This window comes from Astatotilapia calliptera, chromosome 17 (genome assembly GCF_964374335.1).
Source record: "Astatotilapia calliptera chromosome 17, fAstCal68.1, whole genome shotgun sequence".
Taxonomy (NCBI): Eukaryota; Metazoa; Chordata; class Actinopteri; order Cichliformes; family Cichlidae; genus Astatotilapia; species Astatotilapia calliptera.
The window spans coordinates 30,756,196-30,777,594 of record NC_137438.1 but is presented as its reverse complement, the minus strand read 5'-3'; the positions used below and the strand labels follow the sequence as shown (position 1 = coordinate 30,777,594).

At 41.0% G+C, this 21,399-nt stretch overlaps 1 protein-coding gene across 9 annotated transcripts in view; it reads left to right on the top strand.

Annotated features, from left to right (window-relative positions):
• Positions 1-21,399, top strand: part of wnk1b (WNK lysine deficient protein kinase 1b) — a 91,701-nt gene that overhangs the window by 35,552 nt on the left and 34,750 nt on the right. For all 9 annotated transcript variants that reach the window (XM_080291646.1, XM_080291645.1, XM_080291641.1 and 6 more), the window contains exons 3-5: positions 10,481-10,653; positions 15,132-15,352; positions 16,105-16,262. In XM_080291646.1, the coding sequence (XP_080147772.1) occupies positions 10,481-10,653; positions 15,132-15,352; positions 16,105-16,262 (552 nt within the window). The remainder of the gene's footprint in view (positions 1-10,480; positions 10,654-15,131; positions 15,353-16,104; positions 16,263-21,399) is intronic.

Genomic DNA, 21,399 nt, shown 5'->3' with positions numbered 1-21,399 from the left:
AATTCTGACATTACATTTGCAATAAAAAATAGAAAAATGTCAAGTAGTCGTGAACTAGATAAGTTAATACTTAAAAAAGATTGAAATACATAGCTTAAAGAAATAAATAGTCAGTTGAAAGAAACAGGTAAATGTTTAGTGGACCTGTTAGGCTTTTTCTTATTTTTTTAGCATAGTCCAAGTCTGCGTAGCTACAGTCATTTAAAAAAGACAAATTTAAAAGCAGTCTATGCAGTCCTGTGAAAAAAGTATGCTCGATTTAATAGCTTGTGGAACCAACTTTAGCAGCAATAACCTGAAGTAATCATTATATGTATGATACCCTTCCACCACAATGCTTTTCACTTGTATGATGTGTTTGTGCTGAGGTGCTGTGTTTGATTTTTCCCAAAAAATCAGTCCATTATAGCAGCGGTCCCCAACCCCCGGGCGTCCGTGAGTCGTTTGGTACCGGGCCGCGAGAGTTGAGGCTCAGGTGTGAAATGTATGGTTTTCATGGTTTTTATCAGTTTTCAGCGTTATTTTGTTATCGTTTTTATCGTTAACTCGGTTTTCCTGGGTCTTTTCATGTGTGTTATGAATAAATCTTCTTTTTTTCGGTACCGGTACTAGTTTTATTTTGTTGTATTTATCCGCGACACCTTAAAGGCCGGTCCGTGAAAATATTGTCGGGCATAAACCGGTGCGTGGCGCAAAAAAGGTTGGGGACCGCTGCATTATAGCAAAACATCTCCATTTTGGCCTCATCTCTCTAAAGGACATTAATCTAAAGGTTTGTTCAGATGCAAACCCTTTGACACACTTTATGACTGAAAAGTGGCCTCTTAATATACTGGCCTGCATAAGACAAACATAATCAGAAAATAAGCACTAAGAAAAGTACATTTATCTTAACAAAAGCCTTCCAAACAAGATATACTTCTTTAGTCTTTTTCTAATCGTATGATTTAAATTGTGCTGTTTAAAGTTATTTCAAATTATATCATATGAGCACATGTCAAACATGATAGTTAGTGTTTCTACAGAGACCAGTAGAGCTAAGTCAGAAATCTTGTCTTTGAAGAAAATAAATCTAGCTAAGTTTTTGCAGGCTTCCATTGGACTCTATTACATCTTATAAGTTGTGGCAATGTCATACTGTACTTGCTCACTTTCTAAATAAAGGAACTTTTTTTTTTTTAAACTACATTATTTTCTAGCTGAATGCCTTAATAGGCCATCCTTTTTGTTTACTGCAGTGCGTTAAGACACACAAAGTGCTGTCATGTGATTGGATGCTGATGGCTGCTGATCTTTAAAGTGAAACTGGAGAAGTCCTGAAGTTCAGCTTAGGCATTAATAGTGGAGGCCTAGTTTTAATGGCGTGTAAAGTGATAGTCCTCACAGATTATGTCACAGATTTTTTTCTGGGACAGTCTGAGTCCCTTCTCTAACGCTGACCCCAACCCTTCTGTTATTATCGGCTACTGCGGCCACGGCGTAATGTGTCATTTACATGTTATAGAATTGAGGAATGGCACACACCAACGTACACAGCATATAAACACACAGACATGGATATTAGGTTTCTCGTAATGAACTCCTGCCGGTAGCATCTGTTGGTATTTTAGTCGGATTTAAAAGGGATTTTATTCATGATCCTTCCACAGTACATTCACTACTGGAACTTTAACATTATGCACTCCATACTGTACAGTAACGCCACTGTTTTGCACATGTCTCACTCTGTATATTTTATTTTATATATTTTATTTATTGTTTACTCTATTTAATTTGTAAAATATGTGTACACACACACACACACACACACACACACACACACACACACACACACACACACACACGCGCACGTAGAAAAATATTTAGTATACACATCCAGAAATGCATATACTATTATATATTGTACATATATTTATTAGTTTCAGATGTAGCCATTCTTGTATTTTGCTTGTTTACATTATTGTATTTTGCACAACTCTGTTGCTTGTGAAGCTCGCACACAAGAATTTCACTCACATGTGCTGTACCAATGTACCTGCACATGTGATGTGACAATAAAAGTGATTTGATTTGATTTGATTTGGTATATGGGATGTTTCCTCTTTCTTTAAAACTTCAGAGACTTTCACAGAAGCGCATGCTTTTGTTTTTTTCCCCCTGGCATTGAACATACAACTCATTCAGTTGAAGGGACATTAAATAAGATTTAAAGGTCTGAGGAGTATACACTTCAGGATCATTTCCATTCTGTCTCATCTGTTTATGATGTGTTAACATGCAGGTGGATTTCTGCTATATTAAGACTACTGCCTTTTAAACAGAAATATCCTATCGCTATATACACACAAATGCAACATACACATGCACACAAATAGGTAGAAAAGAGGCATGGGCTTCAAAAGCATTGTGACGTTCACATCATACAGTACTGCTACACGAACACAAGTGATTATGCACACTTGATCTGGCAAACTCATTTCAATGGCACAGAGGATCTATTATGCTGAATTAATAAAGTAGCTTTGCATGATATTAGTTACAAAAAATCCACTTTTTAACAGATATCCTACTATGCAGACCCCCACTTCATTCTCTGAAACAACAGAATTGAGCTTTTGTCTCTTTAGCAGCGTCTTCTATCCGTAAAAGCCTGCTTCTTTTTGATTGGTCAGCTTTGGGAAACCTGCTGAGGGGCAGCACTTAGTGTTTGGGAACTGTACTGTCTGTGCTGTATTGGTGTGCTTTGCCTAGAAGAGACGACGATGTAAAAAAGTAGAACATTTTTAAGACTGAATATTATTTAGAGCGCGTAAAAGTTTATAAATATTCAAAGACTGTTCGGTGTTTTCAAGGGAGACAGGATTCTGAACTTTGAACTCTCAGTACAGACTGCTTGTGTAGAATTAATTGGACCACCGCATACTAAACTAATTACGAAATTAAAGGGAGCTTAAAATCTTCATATTTCAATTCCGTTTCCTTGAGTCTTCAACTCACGAACGGATGACACAAATTAAAAGAAAGTAAAAAGCAAGCGATTTATTACAGCTAATGAAAATAAACATCTAAACCAAACAACAGCTTGTTCCCTACAGCAAAGCTACTGTTTTCTTTCTTAATTCAAAACCCTTCCGTTGTGGCCAGCGGTAACCTTTCCACTGTATCCCCCTATTTTTATTATTATTTTTTTCATGTGACTTCACTGGATCTGTGTTTATGGTTTGAACAACAAAGGAACCCATTGTTGGTTGCTAATCATTTCATTTAAAACTATATTCAATGAATGCAGCTTTATAAGAGTCCTGCTTTATGCCTGTTGGCATTAGTGCGGTATTAGACTGTAAGCTTTGTTGTAAGAAATCATGTCCTGTAACTTGAGCATGTTCAAAGGGCGATGAATTGTGCCTCGCTCTTTGTTTTTAAGGCAGTCGAAATGCTGAATATCATTATTTATATCCTGTTTGGTCATCATGAAGCTGGCGTGTCAAAGTTTTACTCATTAGCTCCTGGAATTGGGATTATTCCAGGTATAATGAGATTCTTTGTTCATGGCATGCTGTTGCAGATTAACACTTTAGAGCGAAGAACTTTACACCAGAAGTTCCGCTCGTTATCCTCAGATTTCCTCTCATTAGCCTTGGATCAAGATTGGATCAAGTGACTGAATCGTAGAGGCTGATGTCAGAAGGGGGGCCATATTTAAAACCCATCCTGCTCTTAATCTGAGGGAATGTGTGAATGGAAAATGTGTAGGATAGTAAGGGAGTAAAAAAAATTGCCAAGGAAAAACACTGAGGAGACAGAGCAGGGGAGGGGAGATGAAGCATGACCAACAGAGCAAAGGGTAATGACTACACTGGCAGTGTGTGTGTGTGTGTGTGTGTGTGTGCCTGGCTGCACAGTGTACACCAACACAAAGAGTTGGGACAATAGTGCACAGTGAGTGGCAGGATGAGATGGCACCTATTGTTAACATTCATGAGCATACAGCATAGGCACACAGCCGGAGGTCCCATGAATGGGTCTGTTTGTCTACGAATGAGATAAAGGAAAAAAAAAAACCCCCAGAACATCAGTGTGTGTTCCACCTGTAGGAGAAGGTAAACCGAACCATCATAAATCCCATAAATAACATTTCGCCCAGCAGAATATGTTCAGCGAACATCATGTATCTCACCTCATTTTCTGCTGAACCCACTGCTTCTGCTGCACCTAGATAGCATTACAATACACACACGTGCACACATGGCCCTGGTTACTGCAACACGTAGAGTGGTGATTGAGGGGAAACCAAAAACCACCGTAATATGAGGAAGGGAAGGGGGTCTCCGAGTGAGCCGAGCAAAAGCCGAGTGAGAGACCACAGCATAACGCAAAGACAGGCGCTGTTTAGGTGTGAATGCCTTTTTGAAATGATCAGTCAGTCCCGACTTTCTCTGCCTTCTGTTTCGTCTCGTTTCATCCATTCTTATTCACAACAGATGCTCGTTCTCTGTTCCGCTCTCTCTCTCGCGCTCTCTTTTGCTGGCTAACCATAACAAGCTGTGGTAAAGGTCTTGGCGAGGTTTGGTTTGTGTGCCTAAGTGAGGCATGTGTGGGCCTTTGTGCACTCTTGTTTATTAGATGTGTAGGCGCGTGAGGGTATAATGGGGGTGGTGGGGGTATTCTTTGCAGGAGAATGTTTCCAGACTGTGGGGGGTCTTAATGGAACGTACCGGCTCTTTTTCACGCACACACGATGAGGTCTTTAAAGTATCTAGACACGAACCAGCTCATTCACTCAGCTAAGGGGTAATTAGGATTTACATGTCCTTGTTTTCGAGTTGCAACTTTCTTCAAAATTCGGGTCAGGACTCTTAAGGTTTATTAGAAGAAATTCGAATGGGGTCAGCAACTCAGTCTGGCAGATTTGGATCAAAAGTTTATTGCACGGTTAGGCTGCTTGAAGGGATTGCACGATTATAGCAAAAACACGATACTGTGTCGTGATAGAATTTGTTTTAGTGAAAGCTTTTCTGTCGACATTAACCTGGGATGAGGCTGGATAGCTGCATGTAGCACACAACAGGAACCGGTGCACTTTAGTTGCGATCGCACCTCTGGGAATGTGATTTAGGTGAACCTGGGTAGTTTATGCAGGATGCAGGACACACAGCGCCAGGGGCGTATTAGCTGTTCGCACATCAATGCATTCCACCATCACACTGATTTTTATGAGGAGGCTGGCAGGTTAAAGACTGCTTAATGTATAATCCAATCATTTGCATTCTCACGTGTATCAGGTAATGCCAAGAAATGTCCAGGCTTGAAGTTCCGATATCGAAATTGCTTAGTACTCACCACTTACATTCCTCGTATTAAAAACTTTTGACATGGATGCATCATCTGGTTTTAAAACAAAACATCTGTTAATGTTTTTAGCAGCATAAACTGGATCTAAGCACTCTATTTCTCCGTATCTTGGACCCAAAGCCTACAGGAATCTGCCAATTTGCTCGTCATCGCAATATTTGGAACATAACTCTCAGGGTTCATTTGGCACGCCGTGCAAAATCCCCTTTTTCTTTTAGTGTTTTAGTTTTTTTGGTCTTATTTTGCAACATTAAACTGGTGTAATATTTGATATTCACTCAGTGAACATCAGTATACCATTGATAAAATCCTAACCATGTATAATAATGTACTTTTTCATTTTACAGTTGCATCTTTATCATTTTGCTGATGAATTCTACATTTTCCTGTAGTTTTCTACAGAAATGAGGGTTTCCTGTGATTACAGAGAGGTTGATTGGACAGTCTTGTGCCCTGTCTGTTTTAGTTTTTGAAAGCATTGCTGGCCACTCACAAGCGCACACCATAAACGCACACACACTAAAAATCTTGGTGTCCTGCAGGTATTTTTCCTCTGAATCAGGAACAGATTTTTCTTTAAATCACTGGGAAATACCCTGATCTCAATTCCCTGTAACACCTGGTAGGATCAGAAACTTTAACAGATATGTAACAAGTCTTGGCTGGTGAAACAGTTGAAGTTCCTGATGGTTTAGCATTTTCCCAACCAATTAAACTGTCAGAACAGTGTCTTTCCCTTCTTTTCCTTATGTTTGTGTCCTTTTCATTAAAAAGAAAAACTTAATAAAATTGCTGTTATATAATGTAAAGCCTGAGAAACAGTTCTCATCACGTAATCGTGTAATCATTTACGCTATATTTAGGCATCTGTTGTCCCCATGGGGATTAGCCACTTAAACAATATCCTGTAAGTTTGAAGAAGATACCACAAATTTACGACAAAGTCACGTCGTGCTTTCCTGGCTTTCGCGTTGTTTTCTTGTTCGGTCCATCTGGTGCTGCGGGTGTTGATCTCCTGTCGGGGTGCAACAGACCAGAGAGGAGCATATCACATGATCATAGTGTTAAAGCACAGAGGGATGTCCAGGCTAAATTAGCCGATCAGAGGGTATCAGCTTGCAGCATCTCTGCAGGAAACTGCTTAATACTGTAACACTGCAGGTTGTGTTTCTGCCAGCCTGTCTGGACTGCCTTGGCTGTATGTGAGTGCATGTGCTGTGCAAATAGGGCAGGCATACTTAGTGCTGTCACCTTATGCAGGGATGTGTATACGTGGCTTCTTTCAAGTTGTCAGATAGGCTAAGGGAACACAGTAAGATTACAATGCAGGGATTAGAGGGTGAGAAGTCCTTATGTTAAAAAGACCTGTACGTGTGTGTGTGTGTGTGAGTGTCAGATAAGAGGCTGCTGATTCCAGCGTGGAGGCGTGTCTCGCTTAAATGCGCGTGTATGAGAATGAGAGAGAGAGAGATGTGGGTTTGAATGAAAAGTGAGGATATTTTTGAGTCTGACAAACTCGAGTCTCATGATGTTTTGAAGCATGGAGAGAAAAGAAGGGATAAAGAGAGAGAGAGGGAGAGAGAAAACATCCATCCCCAACAACGTGACTAATGTGTCCCGGATCAAATTTATTCCTTAAATACCCGCATCCTACCACCAGCTTTGTTTTATTTTAAACGTGCTCTTCTTTTAGATATAAATCCACTGTCTCTGAGTAGAGTGCTGGAGCCACTACTACTATGTGCATCAGAGATGTGTGTGTGTGTCCATTTATACACTAGAACGAAGAAGGAAACATTAATAATGGATTAGCAGCCCCATTAGACTTGCTGTCTGCTTTCTCAGGCCCATGTCTGTGGACACAAATGCGCACACATGCACTTGTGTTTTCATTACTTGAGAGAACATCGTGTTGACTTGGATGCATTCCCTGCAGACTAACTGTAACAATAACCATAGCGCCCTAAACCTGACCTTGAACCAAATCTTCACCTTATGCAGCACATGTTACATGTAACACACTTGCTTATAATCTGACTGTTTTTGCACATTTACTCGTGAGAAATGCGAGTACACACACAGTGAGTGCATGAATGAGTGATTAAGTCAACGACTGAGTAAATCTTCTAATGCCCAGAGGGAGGTGTCTTAGGAGAGATATGAGTGGTCAGGGTCTTTTCTAAGTGCTGCTGGGAAATGGAATGCTGGCTTCCAGGCAGTCAGGTGACCTACGGCCATGGTGAGCGTGGAGTCATGTGATCATAATAGGAAAGAGATAATAGAAGAGCGAGGGGGTACAGTCAGCACTCACATGGATGTTTTGTGTGTCGATTGCTAATGGGCTATCGCTGGGCAAATGGTTGCTGCAGGATAAAGGGATAAGATGTTACAGGCCATAAAACACTCACACCCTCCCTGACACACATTAATGCACTACAGAAACACACTAAACCTTTCCGACATCCCCCTCTCACTCTCGAAGTCATATGATATAGATGAGGCCCTGGGTTATACAATATGACAGTATGAGATCATCACCTCAGAGATTGTCCTAATCTCTGAAGGAGCTCACAAGATTTTCTAATAGCTTTATAACATTTCCGAATATCATAAAATCTAAATTACTTTATCTAAAATACCATACAGCACTTCTTTTTCTACTTATTGGATTTAAAAGTTTCCATCTGTTCACTTAAATTTTCAGGAATTTTTCCAGTGCGCCACTGTGTCCAAGGTTTTTGGGGTGGTTTGTGGGGCTGTTATCAAATCAGACTGTGTACTGAAGCTTTAAAACCATTTGAATGATTGATGGCAAGTGTCTCGTCTGTCTCAGATGATTTTGCTAATGCACTGGATGTTTTGTGTTGGGTCGGATTCATATTCAAATAGAGGACTAAAATAAAACAATACAAAGCTTAGAAAAAAAGAAGAGCAGATTAACAGCATTTTATGAAAGACAGCGTTGATGTTTTGGACTGAAAAAATAAAAGAGTTGAATGATGTGCCCTCATTGGACCTCTTTTTAAAAAGTGGTTGCCTTGGCGATAATCCCTGTAACATTATGGGAGTAGGTGTCTAAGCTCTGACGTCTATAGCCTCTAAACCACTGCCGTTTCTTATATTTTTAGACTGTATACTGTGGTGTCTGCACCTCGATGGAGACGCAGCCCCGTGTGTCAATCCTGCTGCTCTTTCTGTGCTCATCTGTAAACCAATCTGTCAGTTCACTTTCCCATAATTTCATCCTCTAAAAGGGTCACCGACGTTATGAAACGACCTGGATGTGTCACGACTTTCTGTCAAAGCACGAATTTCTGTTTGTCCCACGTTAATTGGAGCACCTCTTTCATATTTGTTTTAATCCTTTTCCCAAATCTGGCTCAACTTGCTTGTAACTGCCAGACTTAATAATTTAGAGAAATTTAGACTTTTTTGGGCCTAAATCCTGTGAGTACTGAGATGTCGTCACCTTATTTTATCGTCGTCAGGCAGCCGTGATTTTGTTTATTTTTGGGGAGCGATGTGCTGAATGTGTCAAATATGGTTAGACACAGAGCTGGTGAAGAGCGGTTCAAAACACATGCAGACAAAAGCAAATAATCACACAGATATTAAGCTTACCATTAGACATTCCCACTAAAATTGATAAACAAGCCTAGCACAATTTACTAAATAATATACTCCTTTAAATTGCAACAATTTAGTTTAGTTTTATTTTGTGAATATGGATTTGGCACTTTCTGTGGTGAGGTGAAAACCCTAGCAGTCAGACGATCCTCTATGAGCAATGATTTGGTGACAGTGGGGTGGAAGAACTCCCTTTTAACAGGAAGTGACCTCCAGGATGACAGGAAGAGCCCAAAGAAGACAATAACAACAAAAAGACAGCACAGAGTGATCGTTCACTTGTTTATTAGTAAACTACTTAGGATTTTCCTGACATATTTGTCAGTATACAAACGCACAAACGCGGGCATGCTTAAAGATTTTTACAGCAGGTCCCCTGCTAACATTGACTTTTGCATTTTTATTGAGGTATCAGTGGTTGAGCTGGAATTCCTGTTAAAATGTGTGGAGGATGTTTCTGAGAAGCCAGTATTCCACAGGAGGGAGGAATGCAGACTGTGGCTTTTTTTTTTTCTCAGCTTGTTTTGGTCAACCTCCTACTGGGAGGCTGCTACCACTTCAGGTAAAGACAGCTGAAGCTTGGTGCAAGCGCTGGAGACTGCAATTCCCATTGAGAATAACAATGATGACGTAGGTGGTGGAAGCCGAGGATTTGATGTGTGTTCATTATCAAGAAGCCATTTACTGCAGCAGTTGAGTCCATTTTCACTTAGATAGCGATCGGGGGGGGTTAGCGTCTTATGATTTTCTGGTTCTGGGTTTTCAGACAATGAACTTCTCTTTAAATCATCCTCTAACCCTAACAGTTTTATATTTCCCAATAAAATAGTCACCCGAGTAGCTTGTCAATTGGTTGAACACTGACTAATTTTGTAAATGTAGGACTGCTGGCAAAATTTCATGAACACATAAATGCAACACAGGTGTGAATATTAGCCTTTGGTTTGAAACAGAGTGCTTCACCAATAAATATCGCACAGCTCAGGTCAAAAGAAGATCGAGTGTGGAGCTGTTCGTCACTCTGTCTAATGGATTTTTGTGGAGTCTTTGAGTTAAGATGAAAGGACACTTCTCTTTTATCCCTGTCCTTTACTAGTGTAATGCAGAAAGGTTTTCGGATAGTATCAGGTTTCCCCCCCGTTTCATCTGCACTTGTATTTCAGTACAGTATGTTCAGCTGCTGTTCATCAGTGTAAAAGATTATTGTTATCAGTTTCTCTGAGCTTATATGGAGTCATGTTTCATAGGAATTGTCATTCTCCTCCCCTCCCATTTTCGTTTCTGCGTAATCTCTTTGTTCTCTTCTGATTAGCTCTCCTCTCCAGCCCTCGAGCCTCTTCCTGACTTGATTTGATTGTAATTGCACATGCTGTAATAATGTTGTACTACTGACACAGCATTAATTTAGGAAAAACATTCCCTCCCTTCTGATTCACGTTGTAACGTTTCTCTCGGTTTTTGTGTACACGTGACCAAGTTTCCCTTTCTGTCCCGTTTGCAGGATCGTAAACTGTCCAAGTCCGAGCGTCAGCGGTTCAAAGAGGAGGCCGGCATGCTGAAGGGTCTCCAGCATCCTAACATTGTCCGCTTCTATGACTCCTGGGAGGGTCCCTGCAAAGGAAAGAAATGCATCGTTCTCGTCACTGAGCTCATGACATCTGGCACGCTAAAAACGTGAGTATATGAGGGATAGAATTTTAAGATTAAGAAGCTGTGCAGGAATCTTCTGAGAAGCCAAATATTAGGACACCAGACCCATGTGCATGAACTGAAAACTATAGCTGTGACTGAAAGGTGTGAACTGCGTGATGTTAACACCCACACTTACAGTAGAGTCCATTCTGACATTTTTCTCTTGAAGAGCACTGTCAGCACAGATGATGACTCACCTCCAGTCTTTCATTGAAATGTAAAACACACACGTGTCGTCCTCTTTGCTATTAAACCAATCTGCAGTCTTTCTCTCTTTTCATATGTTCAAATGGCCTTTCACAGTACTGTTAAAAGCACCTCACATCCTGATGTTTCAGTGCTGATTGCAGCTGTGAGTCAGCCAGCCTGCCTGTGTTAAGTACGGTATTTATGTCACTTACATCACCACAAAGGGTGAAATGACGCAGAATCATCAAAACTTTGATGCAGTTTTTGAGTTTTTATTTATTTCTCTTTTTGGACACCAAACAGTTGAATAAAACTGCTGTGGTCCCATTCGTGTCGCCGAAAATGGCTCGATCTTATCAGGGCAAAGGACACAACACATGTTGGGATCCTGTGAGGTTACACTCTCAGCCTGGGGGCCTCTGTGAGTCTGATTGGGATTTGAAAAGTTTGAGGGTGTGTCAACACTGTTATGTTCATCAACGTGTTTGAGGTAATTTTCAGCGTACATATGTGACAAACTGTACGTCGATGGCCTGCCAGCTCAACGGGCAGTTGTCAGTGTCTGCCTCTCAGACTGTCACCCCACATGCCGTGACTGAATGCAAGCCTCTTTGCCGATTAGAATAGATGTGCATCTGTGTTTGTCAATGCTATTGTTGAGCTCCTGACACAACAGAAGGCTAAACGTGGGGTGACACAGCCTGCGCCACACAGTACATCATGCGACACTGGCCCACCTGCCAGCTGCTGCTTCTGCTGCACATTCCTCTCATTCCCGACATCATTCAGGAGTGACACTGGTCATCGTCCACTTAGTTTAGGTTAAAGTGACAGAGAGGGAGACAGAAGACTACAGTGTGAGAGAGTTATGCGCAAATATTCTGATGAATAGACAAACTGATACTTAGACGTACAGTTTGAAAGCCGCTCGGTAGAGTGACAAACCTGTGAGCAAAGCACTAACAGCACTAACAAGAACCGTAGCGCCCTCCACTGGAGGACTACAAAAATTTCATACTTTTTTTTAACAGAGAAGCTGCGCAGACACGCTCAGTCCTCTGCATACACCACAGAATAAACACACATTTAACAAATATAGTTTTCTATTTTCTAACTTTTTTTGGAACTTCCCACTACTTACTGAGTGAGAAAGGAAAAAAGAGAGAGAAGAAGAGCTGTATCCTTTTTCTTCTTTTTCAATTTTACATGATTAAATTAAATATTCAGAAAAGACCTCAGTCAGAAAATCCAAAAAACTGCTTGGATCCAGAAGTGTGTGTGACAAACAACTATAATATACTCCAAAGTAGTAACAAGTAACAAGCAGTGCATTGAACTCTTATAGATACATGATGCATACATGATATCAGGATTGCAATTCTGGTTACTTTAATTTTCCATTAATGTGTTTTTATGCACATATTGAAACAAAGACGCAACATCGTGTTTACCAGAAGACACTCCCATTTGAAAAACTGGAACCAGTGAGGGGAAAAAATACTTGCAAAAGAATAATTTTATATCAAAATTGTTGCTGATTAACTTTTTGTTGATCGACACAACAAGGTTTCTTTGTTTAAGACTATATGGAGCGGATGGATGTGCCCTTATGAAGAGGATCAAGGCATCCGAGGGGTTTGGCCATCATCCAGAAAAATACTCAGAAAGGAGAGGGACCGCTGCACGCTGAAGAGATGGAAAAAGAAAGGGAGATGATGGGAGGGTGGGGGCGATAGGGGAGGAAGATAGGATGGAAATACTTGCCACCATGGAGTGCCCTTTTCTGTGTGCATCTGTGTGTGTAAGAAATGTTTATAATGCTGTCATCTTTCTGTTTTGTAAAGGTTTATTTTCGGAAGAATACTTGTCTGTTCACAAATAATAAAAACTGTATTCACTGCTCGTGAGAGCCGCACGTTCGTGTATCTACAAGTGCTAATTTGCGTGCTTGGAAACATAGCGTGGCTGAGTGAGCGTGCAAGCTCGCTCGATGCTTTGTTGCAGCGTCACTCTGCATGCCACAGCATTTTCCCTGTCTTTCAACGCTGTTCTGACTTCAGAACGACAAAAGAAAGAAAGCAGAGGGGATGGGCGAGGAGGGGACTTAGGTAAGGGGGAAGAAGGGAATAAGGCGTGTGGCTTCTTAAGAGAGACATCAGAGGTAGCAGGAGAGATGCGGTATGATAGAGAGAACTTAAGTTATTCACATGCACATTTTAAGGTTTGTTCACTTTAATAGTCCCTAAAATTATTATTTATGCTCTGCACACTGAAAGCCATCTCCCTGTGAAAAACAAATTGAATTTACCCAGATTTTTAAGGCTTTTAATGACAAACCATAGAAAAGCGGTTAGAGGATTAAAATAAGAAGCATATAGAAGACTTTGATTGTTAAAAATCAGGGTAAAGACTTTACTATATAGCAGAATAGCTGAATTAAAGTTGTTTTTGAATAATTAGCCATCTATCTGTTCACCCATCTATCCGGTTCACAGGGGGGTGGAGTCTATCCCAGCTGTCGCGAGACAGGATGCACCTTGGGAAGATTTAGTCAGTCTATCAAAGGGCTAACATAGGAGAGACAGACAAAGATTCACACTCATATTCACACCTACAGCCAATTTATAAGCACATATGTAACCAGCATGTCTTTGGACTGTGGGAGGAAGCTGGGGAACCTGAAGGGAATCCACACAAGCACAGGGAGAACATGCAAACTCCACAAAGAAAGGCCCCAGGCAGCCTCAGGAATGCATGCAGGATTTTAGAAAGAAGTATAGGATGCAAATATCCAGTGTTTTTCTCTGGGAAGAAGTTGAGTAGAGGTATAAAGTGGCACCAAACGAAAATGCTCAGTTAAGCCCAGCACTCAGTGAGTGTACTTTCCATTGCTCGTTAATGGATGCTTTCTGCTCCGTCAAAGATACTGGGTCACAGCTAAAATTTGTTGAGCCTCTGTGGCTGTAACACAGCAATCTGGATGTGGCTTAAGCACACCGCTCTATTATGCTGTAATGCTCACACGGTGTTATGTGAGAATTACTTGTCAGTTAGGACAGAGTTGCAGATGCTGAATTATTAGAGCAGCCAGTGACACCGTGGAGCTGACGGTAATGCTGGAGTCAGACTTATTGATGTCGCTCTGCATCGGGTCAGCTGTCTGGAAGCGGAGTTGGAAGAGGGCATTGCTGGCTGAGACAGAAACATTGTTTGCAGAGTCAGTCTATAGTTCAGTCAGCTGCCTGCTATTCACCAGATCCATGGGGACATTTCTGAGCTAAGCTTGGATATTGAATTAAATACACTGTGCTCATTGGTCACATTTGGCACAATACCAAGAAGAGGAAGACGCACATTTCTCTGTAGAGTTGAATTGATTTTCAGTCAGCTAATCAAGACAGACAAATGTTTTCTGAGTGAGTTCTTAGAGCTCTTGGAAATAACAAGAACTGCCTCTGATTTAATCAAAAACAAAATCAATCAAGTGCAGTGCTTTGCTAAGAATAGGAGAAATGTTCAGTCTAGATTCACAGTACTTTGCTGTTTTGTTGTAACATTCCTGTGGAATTTCCTCTCATTTTCCTCGCACATTCCAAAGACTTACAAACCAGGTGGATCGACTCAATCACCCACAGGTGTGGATCTGAGTTGGCTCTATGATGGCCTGGCAACCTGTCAAAGGGTGTTTCCCTGCTTTCCGCACTGGGATGTGTTCCAAGTTTAGTGAAGAGAGAGAAAAAAGAACTGATGCAGAAGAAGATCTGGTTGAATTATAAGCAACGTAAGATACAATCCCGATTCATAGAAGCCGGTGCAGGCACATGTTGCATGTACGGGACAGTAGTCGAAACCTTTTGATTGCTGTGTATAGTTGCCTTCGGAGAAAACAAGTAAATAACAATCTGCTGAATAAAGACAGAGATTATCAGTGCTGGCTGCTCATTGACTCTACAGCTGCTTTCAGACATTTCTGTGCAGCACTACATGTTTCTGCTTTTTTTACTCCCTTATTCGGTCCTTGCATAGCTGTGTCTTTCATAGTTTTTTATGCAGAGTAGAGCAGCTGCATTAAAAAAAGTGATTTTCTGTAGCTAGTGGTTTTACACAGTGTGATATTCTGAGAGGCCATATGCTGGCAGCTAGCGTGCCGGGACAAAGGCCACTTGAACAAGATACAAGAGCTGAATCTCCTCCTGTGTGCATAATCGTGACCACTTTCTCTTGCTTTGCAAAACACACAGTTTCTTATGTGAGATTTCTTTGTCCTGCAGCTACCTGAAGCGATTCAAGGTGATGAAAATCAAAGTTCTGCGTTCATGGTGCAGACAGATCCTGAAAGGCCTTCACTTCCTGCACACCAGAGCGCCACCCATCATTCACAGAGACCTGAAATGCGACAACATCTTTATCACAGGGCCCACGGGCTCGGTGAAGATAGGGGACCTAGGGTTGGCCACGCTGAAGAGAGCCTCTTTTGCCAAGAGCGTCATAGGTAGGACGGTGCATACGCAGCATCTCAAATTCTCAGAAATGCTAAGACACAAAAATGTGGTTTGCAAAGGCTGCGAAACTGAAATAACTGGGATCTTTTATTTGAGCTCGCTGCGGCGATAATAACCACTTTACATGCATAGGCACATTATGTACACGCCCACTGTAGATAAATTTTACTACTTGAAAAATGTCTGGTTGTTAAAGCGAACCGCAGGCATGTGAAAAGTGATACGGCTTCCAAAGAAACTGTTAGTAAGTTGGGATTCAGTTGTCTGGAAATGTAACCGTTACAAACACATAAACCGAAAGTGCACCGCACTCGGACAATGTTTATGACACATACTTTGAGTCTGCAGTTTTCCCTCATAATAACCTGGGTACCTTTCAGTAGTTTTGTTGTACAGCTGACCACAGGTATTCAAGCTCTGCTCGCACCAAGTACGTAAATATACACTCTTCTCTGCACTTGAGACAAGAATGAGAAGCTCAGTAAATCTCACTGCTTCTTTGTAGCAATTAGGCAAACCTCAAGTATTCAGGCTTCACTTCCACAAACTGAGTCTGTGGCAGCACTAAGTGGATGCAGGTTTGAAATTTTAGCCCTTTTATTTCCAGCTGGAGTTTATTAGATTTCAATCTCTGATTTTATGTTTTATCATTTATACAGTATTTGTACATCATGGTGTGCAAGTTAGGTAGGAGTATGTCCTAGCATAACATACACGTTTTTCTCCACTTTCTAATCACCAGGTACACCAGAGTTTATGGCTCCAGAGATGTATGAGGAAAAGTATGATGAATCTGTAGACGTCTATGCTTTTGGGATGTGTATGCTGGAGATGGCTACCTCAGAGTACCCCTACTCCGAATGCCAAAACGCTGCCCAGATCTACAGACGAGTTACTAGTGTAAGTATGCATTCTCTGCTCAGTCTGTACCTGCAGGTGCATCAGCTGAGAGTGGTAGGAAACCAGTTGGTCCCATTTATGTTGTATCTAACCGTCTCGTTTGTTGTTTTTGCCTCTTGTCTCTATTTTCCGCTGTGAGCCACTCCTCCTCACCCTTGTTTACTGACTGTATTAACAAGTTTGGCATGAGCTGCAGAAGATCCAGTCATATGATTGTATTTTTGCCCTGATTAGTCTTATGTTTTTGCTTATGCTCTCTCCCTCTCACACTACATTGCAGTTTGTCTTGCGAAGGGATAAAAGCGAACGGAAAGCACTTTTCCCAAACGCAAATCTGAAATCGATAGTCAGTCTATAGTTATTTTAGACGAATTGACACTTATTGAGAAGCTTTTATTCCACTTAGTGTAATGCAGTATAATTAATTCAACTGTCCCATAAACACTAACGCTGTGAGCCGAGCTGGGGAGAGTACAGTTCACCTCCATAAATGTCAGCAAAAGCAGTGAGAGTGACACACTGCGCTGAAATGAAACAGTGCATGAGAATAACGTATTTTTATCGCCCGCCTGAGGGAATAGGCCACACCCCCAGCGGGGAGGTAGTGGGAACACTGGTAGCACTCTGGGGCGTTTTTGAGGTTGCATTTAATCAATTATCAGGTTTAAACAAAGGTTCTGTGTTTACTCTTTACTCTTTACAAAAGAGATTTTTAGTTCAAAATACAATGAATGACAAAAAAGTGATTTCTTTAGTCGGGGGGGGAGGAGCCCTAGGCCTCAAGGTCCTGCAGGTTTTAGATGTGGCCTTGATCCAACACAGCTGAAGTTTTCCAGAGGCCTGATAATGAACTAATCATCTGATTCAGGTGACCCAGGGTGAGATCTAAAACCTGCAGGACACCGGCCCTTGAGGCCTCGAGTTCCCCGCCCCTGCTTTAGTCTAATAAAAGATTAATTTGGTTTTGAAATGACAAATTTAAGAAGAAGAAATATTTCCAGTAATGAAATTTTCTGCGTAATGAAAGTAATAACATGGATTTTATGTTGTCTGGTGAGTTTAGTTATTTGTTGAGTTATTGAAAATGTCTTCTGATTGCCACAAATTACATTTCAAAAAATGTACTGGCACAAACTCCTACTTTTTTCTTTTCTTCGTCTGGCATCATCCCATCCAGTCAGATTTTATAAGATTTCTCAGATTTGTTAATGTCCCTCCTTTTCTAAAATTTAGTTGACAGTTGGCTGGAGAGACAGACAATAAAGCAAATGCAGAGAGGACCAGATGCAGGCTGTTTTAAGCCTAGTGCTGCTGAGGTCATCACCCCAGCACACACACACACACAGACAGACAGATGAGCGCTGTCTCCCTCTTTTCGTCACTCGACTCAGCTCTCTGGATGCTGACAGTGATGCTTAATAGACGTGAGGAATATTCTTGAAATCTCTTCTCATTTTCAAGATCTGAATGCAGGACAGAGGGGCCGAGTTCAAAACAAAAGCCCCGTCTTTGTCGTGGCTCATAAGTCCAAAACATAAATCTAAAACTGAGGCCAAAATGCAAAGTGCCAAAAATCCACAACACATGGGGGAAACAATACAACAGGACAATGAACAAATGAAACACATTGCTAATTTATTCAAGGACACAGGGCGCACTGAGGGCTAATGAGAGGAAACAGGTGAAAGTAATTGAGCGTAACAAAACACAGGAGACAAAAGACTACCAAAATAAAATAGGTGACCTGCTACACCCAGATTTAAGATTCTGTCACACCTAAACTTGACACAGAAAGACACAAGAGGGATGTGGTAGAAGGATAACATAAAAATTTCCAGTGATGTTTACCAGAATGCTAATGTGTATAAACAGGAACTGAAAGAAAAAACCCAAATGGAATATTAAACAAACAAGAATCAGAGTCTTAAATTTAAAACCGTCGGTCCAGGACTCAGGAACATGACACTTTGTGTGTGTAATGATTCTTGAAAATGGAACATTTTTAATGCTGCTAAAGTATCAGTGCTAAACAAATAGGATGCTCAAACACTCTACAGTTATTTTGGAATTCCAGGCTAACGGTGCATGTCGTTGAATTAAAAGAAGTTTATCATTTGTTACGGATGAGTGCAGGATCCTCTCCAGCTTAAACAACTGCTGCTGTTACCTGAGGAGAGTCGAGCTTTAAAAATTAATAACTTAATAGCCACACTAGGAGCTGATTGGCTTTTATCTTAATAACCCATGTGTTAAAACTCTAATTAATGTGCATTTAGATTCAATTTAAATGTTCATTTCAGCTTCTTTTAGTATCCATCCATACAGTCCAGCCCATTCAAACTGAAGGGATTTGGATTAGGATTTCCTCCCTGTTTTTCTTCCTTCTTTCATCTTTCAGCCTTTGAATCTCTTGTTTTAATTTAAGAAGCTTCCTGGGCGGAATAAACTCAGACAGTATATTTCAGTCCACATGTCCGTCTGGCTCTCTGCCTCTCTTACCTTCCTGTTCTTTGATTGGTTTTTGTCTTTCTTCTCGGTCTCACAAAACCAAAATCGCATCATCAATTTGATCAAACTATTACATTATCGTAGTGATGCTTTGTTCTGCTTGTTTCCCGTGAACTGGACGTAACTGGCCAAATAGCTAACGTCAGTTGTTGTCACGCTCAACACAGTGGCAACGCCAGGGTGCCTCGGTCAGCTGCTTCCTTTCATTTCACTGCCAAATCCATGCAACCAGCTCTCCATCCTCCATTTCTCCCCCTGTAGACCCTGGTCATGAGTTAGTTAACCCCTGATATGTTTTAGCTGAAACAGACGGAGAGAAACTCAACTCACTACCTCTTGTAACCAGATGTTATTTCATTGTCTGCTGTCTGCAGCAAGCTGCTTCGGTAGCTCCAGTTGCTCCTCTGCCTTTGCATTTACTTCCCCTCCCAAACAAAAGATTCGAACACCACCGGCTCTTCTTGCAGCCAGAGCTGTGTGCTGAGATGACCCTGTTGCTCGCATCCTCTCACTGACATCACATTGAGCCAAGAGCCTAAAACAGAATATTTAGAGCAGCCTCAGATGCTCCTCTCAACATTTCCCAAAAAGCATCTATCATGTTAACAGTAGCGTATATTATATAAGAAAAGACAAATAAGGATCACATTTCCACTTTTAAAAAGTTTGGCAGGAAATTCTGTTAATTGGTTCTTTTCTAGAAATTAAAAAAGGCTCTTTGTATGATTTGTGCGTCACTGGCAGGAAGATGTGTTGGGTATGCTTTATGGCTTAGCTTCTTATAGCTTGACAAATTGTGTTGTTGACATGCTTCGTTGTCCTTCTCATCCTGGAACATTCCTTGCCTCCAATCAGCCTTATTAAACTAAAATCTAGCTTTCTCTCCATCCCTCTCCCCTTCTTCTTCTTCTGTTAGGCTTAATAGCATTACGTCCCCCGTCAGTCCTAACTTTGTTTGGCCCTGGAATCTCAGAGTGTGTGTGTGTGTGTGTGTGTGTGTGTGTGTGTGTGTGTGTGTGTGTGTGTGTGTGTGTGTGTGTGTGTGTGTGTGTGTGTGTGTGTGATGGTGTGATGGGGAGAAGGAGAGAGATAGGGTTGTTATGTAATGGTGAACTGGTGGGGTAGCAGGAGAGAAACATGCCAAGAAACAAAAGAAAGGAGGAAAGGAAGCTGGGAGAGCAGAAAGAAGTGGTCATTTGCTGGTTTGTGTGTCTGACAAGCAGCTGTTAGTCAAACAGAGTAGCCTAAAACTCTTTGTTTTTCCAAACGCATCAGTCAGTCACATTTCTTTGACTACTTTCTTGGTAAGTGATAAAAAAAAGATTTGTTCTTTCTCTCTGATCTTCTTCCTGCTGTTCTGAATGTGTTTTTCTTGCTTCTGTGCAGTTTGAGATTTGCTCAACTCTGATTGTTTTACCAGCCAGTTGCATATTTTTAATAACTGCTTTTCAGATGGGCACCTAGGAGATGCAAGACTGAACATGCAAGACTTTCTTGTCTGTGGTTGCTTCAGTCTGTTTTGTTTCTCTGTAGTATAAAATGGATTTGAACAAAAGTCCAGCTCATTAGGATGCTTTCTGCTATGCCGTGTGGCTTAAACTAGATGGGATTTCAGGCGTCCCTTGTTCCTGCTGCAGTTACTTCCAAGTGCTGAAAAATCTCTTACTCTGTAAAACCTGTGTCCTGTCACGCTAACATCTATTTTCCACTGTTTGTGTCTTGTGTATTTTTTTCTTTTAATCTTTTTTGAACTATATTCTTTTTTTCAAATAATTTGGGAGTCATTCCCAGTGTTTGCTAGGCCTTGGAGGGGGCTGCCCTTTGGGTTCCTGCTGATTTGTTCTGTTGATGTGCTCTTAATTGGCTCTGAAAGGCTCCACTTCATTATTTATACCTGATGGGACAACTGGATTTATGTGGAATTTAACCCTGGGTCAAACTATTACTCAATCTCACAGTTCAGAACCTCTTGTCTGTCAGCTGTTTAAACCCTAACCCTCAATTGAGTATAAGTAGTGCAGGGCTGATAATGCAGTAATACTTTGATCATTCACCAAAATGCACAGAGACAACACAATAGCGCTTTCTCAGCCCAATTTAAACTATTCACATTGATCCGAACGCTTCCTTCAGTGTTCAGTTAAGTTGAGATCTGATGACTTTAAATGTCACAGCATAATTTTCTCCCCAAACCATTCAGTGGTGCCTCATTACCTTTGGATGGAGACATTAAAGACACCCCTCCCATCAGGATTGACATTTTTCATCATAAGCTAAAAACAACCGTGTGATTTGTAGTGACTGCTTACTTAATTGCTAAAGACGTGCAAGGGAAAGAAGTGGTTGGAGATGTGGCACAACCAAAATAATTGTGACCTTGTGTAATAAGCCTTTGAAATGATGAGCTTTGAAGACAGGGACCAGTTCTGGAACCACTCGCAGTCAGTCTGCAACCAGTCCGCTATCAGTTTGTGATTGAATGTGGTCAATTTTCAGTTACATGCAGCCTGTTTCTGATAATACTGCATTTATTTATCTGTTGAGCTTTGCATAAACAGAAATTCACATTAACTACTTGGATTCAGAGTCCTTCCTGAACAGAAATTCCAATAGAAAAAGTGACAAAGTT